At 47.1% G+C, this 5,934-nt stretch overlaps 1 protein-coding gene across 1 annotated transcript in view; it reads right to left on the reverse strand.

The window, feature by feature from the left end:
* Positions 1–5,403: 5,403 nt before the first annotated feature.
* Positions 5,404–5,934, reverse strand: part of LOC106816780 (probable G-protein coupled receptor 158) — a 31,594-nt gene continuing 31,063 nt past the window's right edge. The window contains exon 17 of the mRNA XM_014821404.1: positions 5,404–5,814. Within this exon, the coding sequence (XP_014676890.1) occupies positions 5,431–5,814 (384 nt within the window). The 3' untranslated portion in view covers positions 5,404–5,430. The remainder of the gene's footprint in view (positions 5,815–5,934) is intronic.

Below are 5,934 nucleotides of genomic sequence, written 5' to 3' on the forward strand. Positions count from 1 at the left end.
CTGGGTTTGATTTCTTATCATCGCTACAACAGTTTACATTTAAGCGGGTAACGTCATCTTCCTCGTACAGTGTGTGTTGTGTGGTGTGTGTATGTGTGTGTGGTGTGTGTTTTGTTGTGTGTTGTGTTGTGTGTGGTGTGTGTGTGTGTTGTGTGTGTGTGTGTGCGTGTGGGTGTGTGAGGTGCGTGATGTGATGGGGTGATTGTGATGTGGTGTGTGTGCGTGTGTGTGTTGTGTGTGTCTGTGTTTGTGTGTGTTTGTGTGTGTGCTGTGTGTGCTGTGTGCTGTGGTTGCTGTGTGTGTGTGTGTGGTGTGTGCGTGCATTGTGGGTGTCATGAGTGGCGTGTACGCTGGTGTAATGTGTGGGGTGTGGTTGTGTGTGTTGTGTGTGTGGTGTGTGTGTGTGTTTGTGTTGTGTGTGTGTGTCTTGTGTGTGTGGTGTGTCGTGTGTGTCTTGTGTGCTGTGTGGTGTGGTGGTCAGTGTGTGTGTGTGTGTACATTGGTGTTGTGTGTTGTGTGTGTGATTGTGTGTCTGTGTGTGTGGTGTGTTGTGTGTGTAGGGTGTGGTGTGTGTGTCGTGTGTGTGTGTGGTTGTGTGTAGTGCCGTGTGTGTGTGTGGCTGGGTGGGGTGTCGTGTGTGTAGTGTGCGTGTTGTGTGTGGGGGTGTGATGTATGTTGTGTGTGTGTCTGTGTGTTTGTGTGTGGTGTCTGTGTGTGTGTGTGTGTGTGTGTGTGTGTTTGTGTGTTGTTGTGTGTGTGTGTGGTGTTGTGTGCGCGTGTGTGGCTGTGTGTGTGTTGTGTGGGTGTGTGTGTGTGTGCTGTGTGTGTGTGTGTGTGTGTGTTGTCGTGTGTGTGCTGCTGTGTAGCGACATGACATCATTCCTCATACACGCGATAACCCCAACATCTATTCAACCGATACACGCAATAGCATTAGCAACGCAAAAACGCTAAGATACTTACAATTTTATTTATTTCTGGGGTCATTATGTGTTTGTCGTCGTGGCTTCGCGTCACGTTTCTAGCGACCGAGTGCCGCCCTCATATCGAGAACTCGAATGTGAATCAGAATCTAATACGTAAAGCAGAAACGAGAATTGGACCATTCATTCGTACACGAAAGCGGAAAACAAGATAAAAACCCTTTTATACATCAACGCAAAGACGCAGCGCGTCCGTCCTCCGTTACGTTGGCGCGTCGACTAGTACGCCCATACCGTTACGGAAGCGCGAAAAGACAGTCGGATTTCCTCCAAAAAAAAACCGACGCGTTTTCGGAGCAGTGGGATTTTTTGCTGTTCGCGTACGCGCTGGGCGCACTCACAGCTGGACGTCTCATGTCACGTTTGTTTTCACGAAAAATAGACAAACTAAAACTAGATTCCTAAAGAATGTATCTATTGTCAGGTTTCACTCGTAGTTTAGGGTTTTACCTGTAGACCTAGGCATCAGCGCGAAGTAGAGCTGCGGTTGTTTCAGTGAATATTGTTAAACCATTGCGGCCGGCATTTGGTTGGCAAGAAAAACAAAGTTTGCCAACGTATATGACCCCAAAATCTCTTTAAAACGCATGTCAACTACGGCGTCTTTATGCGCCTAGAATTGTTTTGTGTGTGTGGTGTGTGTTGTGTGCTGTTGTGTGTGTGTGTGTGTGTGTGTGTGTGTGTGTGTGTGTGTGTGCGTGCGTGCGTGCGTGCGTGCGTGCGTGCGTGTGCGTGCGCGTGTGTGTGTGTGTGTGTGTGAGCGTGCGTGCGTGTGTGTGTGCCTGTGCGTGCGCGTGTGTGTACGTCTGTGCATGCGAGTATGTGAGCTTCTATCGTGAAAACAGGCAATACGGTTACCGTGACTCTTTTTGAGAATTTTGGTTTCGAAAAAAACACTCGCCGCTTTTTTTACGAAACTGATTCGCGTTCCACCGCAGCGTTATTCCTACACGTCACGTGACCAGCATCCATCGCCGATGACCCAGACAACTCTGTCATGCTGCTATTGACACAACGTACAGAGACAAATACCGTGACGCTGGTCTCAAGTATGACGTCATAGAGTGACGTCATCGAGTGACGCGATTAGAGCGACGTCATATAGTGACGTATTTAGAGACGGATTTGAAACAGGACGACCCTCTGGGGGCGTTTAGCAAGAATACTTTTAAGAGTAGAGTATATCCACGTGCGTGATATGCTAATGCACGTGGTTTCGTTCGGCTGGTAGTTTCTATTTACATTGAATTTCTTATTACATCTAAGTATTTACTAATCACGCGGGAACTGCGTACATAGCACGTCGCACTGTATCAAAATCTCTAACTTGTGCACGTCATAAACAAAAGCTGTAAATGATTATTATACAACTTCTTCTCATGCAGCTATTAACAATAAACAACCGAATAATACTGTACAATAATTTACATAATAATAACTGGAATCGCTATATATATAATCGTAAAAGCAAAAACTGGATCTAGCATCGTTTTTTGGTTTAGTATAATAGTTATTAATAAAATCTGTGATATATATTTGATTACTCCCGCAGTCTTCGCACTCACAGATTTCTCTCTGTGTGTTACAGTGTACACACCACGCCATCGCAAATTACAATCAGTCATATGCCACACACTCACAGTACAATATTGTAGGAAGCGAGAGGGGTTTGTATTTCTGAGTTACAAGGCGCTGGCTTAACATTGCATTTCACACATCGCGCATATCTACGTGTGTAAGTTGGATCACCGACGCTGTTTTGTTGATATAGATAAAGCATTGAATACGTATCAGTTGACTCTAGCGATCATGCTTACGTTCGGGGACGTTTTGGGGACGTTTTAAACACGACAATTTTACCAAAATGTTGTTGTGAAAGAGGTTTGCATCAACTATGCGCGAGCATTTTGCCGTGTTTTTGCGCGAAATTTTACTCCGAAAACAACAACAACAAACTGCATCTAAATATATAGGGAATAGTGTGCGACCGTGACATATTCTTTCCGTTACACATGCGCCTATCTTTTTTGTCTTAGTTCTGGCTTACCCGTGTGGTTCTCTGTTGATGCTCTTATATCAAAGCGAAAGGCTGCACGGGCAGAGCTAATTCATCTAGGATTTGATGGGTCATTTTACCAAGCAGGCGAGCTGTGAAAGATACCAGATCTATCGACACCGTGGCGAAACCAACAAGAAAGTTTTGGATAACGAACGAATCTGGAATAACACATTCGTTCGTAATCTAACACAGATGTTCTTCTGTCAGTTAGTAGAGGGAGCCACAATCGGATCGCGTATCTCCCTCTCTGATTCTATGATGAAATGCGTGCATAATTAGTGACTGATTTACACCAGCTCTGTCCTATCATTACCGACTAGACGGATATTCAGTCACCAGTCGAACAAAAATACTTCCTCTCGCCAGCTCCCAAGCCGAAGCCGCTTCAAAGCTTCGACTTTTCGCAAAAACTCAATATGTAGTCGCGCCCCCCTGATAGTAAGGGGACCATCTCAAACGCGCGCACAATTCGCGCCTACCTAAATCTGCAAACAGCAGCGCACGTGCAGCCTCCCCCAAGCACGCTTCCCTAGCATTTACATATTGCACCGACACATTCAAAATAATTACCGAAATATTTTGCCTAGTCGTGAGCCACGTAATACTGGCGGGCTCCTTACAGCAACATTTGGCTGCGCAAGTACACACGTGTGTGTTTATGAAGACGCGCTAAACCTACACCTGCTTATACCTACAACAAGATTGTTTCTCTCTCACACACACACACACACACACACACACACACACACACACACACACACACACACACACACACACACACGCGCGCACACGCGCGCACACGCGCGCTCTCTCTCTCTCTCTCACTCTCCCTCTCTCTCTCATTGGGTAAAGACAGTTTTCGAATCGAACAGCCAACTTTTCTTTTATCAAATCGTTACTTCATACAGCGCATATATATGTCCGAGTATAATAAAGGTTTCTACATCCAAAATTATACAACCGCATAATATAGAAACCTTCGTGCCTATGTTTATCAACAAGAAGATCCTTATTTTTAAACTAAATTGATACGTTCACGTTTGCCGTCCAATGCAATCTAAAAATGTACCTATTGTATAACACACATCAAGTATTAAGCCGGCTATTATACCTCAAGCGCGATTGCTATGACGTCACATCGGCACACACCTTTCGCGTGAAATCGACACACGATGAAATGAATTCATAACAAACTAGAGTATCTCCCTCGCGCTCGGATCGGCCACCAGATGGCGCGCACGGACGTCTTAAAATTGACATCATTTATGCTGTCACATGAGATGCTTTCGCCACTTCATTGTACGCTAGAGAGTGTAAGGTCGTGGCGAGTCGTACGTGGGGGGTAAGTAATGCGATCAGAAAAGTATTCGTAGCACGCGATCAACACTCAGGACGTCAATGTTGACTTCGGGGGTCTTCGGGAGTCTTTGGAAGTCTTCGGAAGTCTTCGAAAGTCTTCGGGAGTCTTTGGAAGTCTTCGGAAGTCTTCGGAAGTCTTAGGGAGTCTTTGGGAGTCTTTGGGAGTCTTCGGAAGTCTTCGGAAGTCTTCGGAAGTCTTCGGATGTCTTCGGGAGTCATCGGGAGTCAGCTGTTTTGATTCGTCAACTGATAAAGTTTGAATGTTATCGGCAGAAGTAAGTCATAAGCAGAAGCGCTGAATCTCAACAGATATATTTGTTCAACCATAACATATCTCATTATGTAGAATCCTGACATATGTCCTTTTGTTGACCTATGAATGGCTCTTTTTGTTGAGCCATGACGTATCTCATTTTTTTGACCTATGACGTAGATCCTTTTGTTTACCTATGACGTGGCTCTTTTTGTTGTCTTATGACGTGTCTCATTTTGTTGACCAATCACGTGGCTGCTCCCGTAACCCCGTGGGGAGATGGGGGTTTCTTCATACACGCACGCATCGTATACGTCAACAACATGTAGCTGTAGCTACGGCGTTTATACCTCCGTGTGTAGACTGTCCATGCAGGCAATGCTTTGCGTAGTTCGGCTTTGCAGACCTTGTTCTTTCGTACGTTCGCTCATCGATGCCGCGCTGCGTTTTTCGTACCTTTGTTTATCGTTCACGCCGATAGATGGCGCATGCACGCAGCGCACCTCCCTTTCCTTCTCTCCGTCTCTCTTTCCATTTCTCTCTCGCTCTCTCTCTCTCTTTCCCTACCTCCTTCTTTCTTTCTCTCTTAATGTCTCTCCATCTTCCCTCTCTCTATATCCACCTTTCTATATCTCCCCCTCTCTCTATCTCCCCCTCTCCCTTTCTCCCTCTCTCCCTCTCTCCCTCTCTCCCTCCTTCTCCTCCCCCTCTCTCTCTCTCTCTCTCTGTACTCGCTCTCCCCTCTCTTTAGCATCTTCCTCCTCCCCAATGTCTCTCTATATCTTATCATAACGATCAGCTGCACTACGCGTGGATCCGCCGTGTCCGAGTCGCTCCCGCTGTGGTCGAAACGACATCGACGGCGAGATGCCCGCGTCGCTCCGTCGCTCCTCGAGCGGGATCGCCACGTTCTCGACGCTCGCCGTCGACTCTTCGGGCGTCTTCGGCAGGTTCTCGTGTTCGGCCTCGCTCGCTTCGGCTTGCTGCTGCTCGGAGCGCTGGTGCTGCCGGTGGCGGTGGTGGTGGTGGAAGGCCTGCAGTGAGAAGCGACGATGCGTGTTCTTGCGGCCGCCGCGTCGCTTGGAGATGTGCGGATTGTCCTTTCGCATCGTCTTTGTCTTGAGAATCTGCAGCTGCGTGTAGACGCGCTTCAACTCGGCCTGCAGAGAGAGAGAAGAGGGAGAGTGTGATGAGAAAGGGAGAGAGAGAGGGGACACAGAGAGAGATAGAGAGAGAGAGAGAGAGAGAGAGAGAGAGAGAGAGGGAGAGGAAGAGAGAGC

This window comes from Priapulus caudatus, unplaced genomic scaffold (genome assembly GCF_000485595.1).
Source record: "Priapulus caudatus unplaced genomic scaffold, Priapulus_caudatus-5.0.1 Scaffold1484, whole genome shotgun sequence".
Classification (NCBI taxonomy): domain Eukaryota; kingdom Metazoa; phylum Priapulida; class Priapulimorpha; order Priapulimorphida; family Priapulidae; genus Priapulus; species Priapulus caudatus.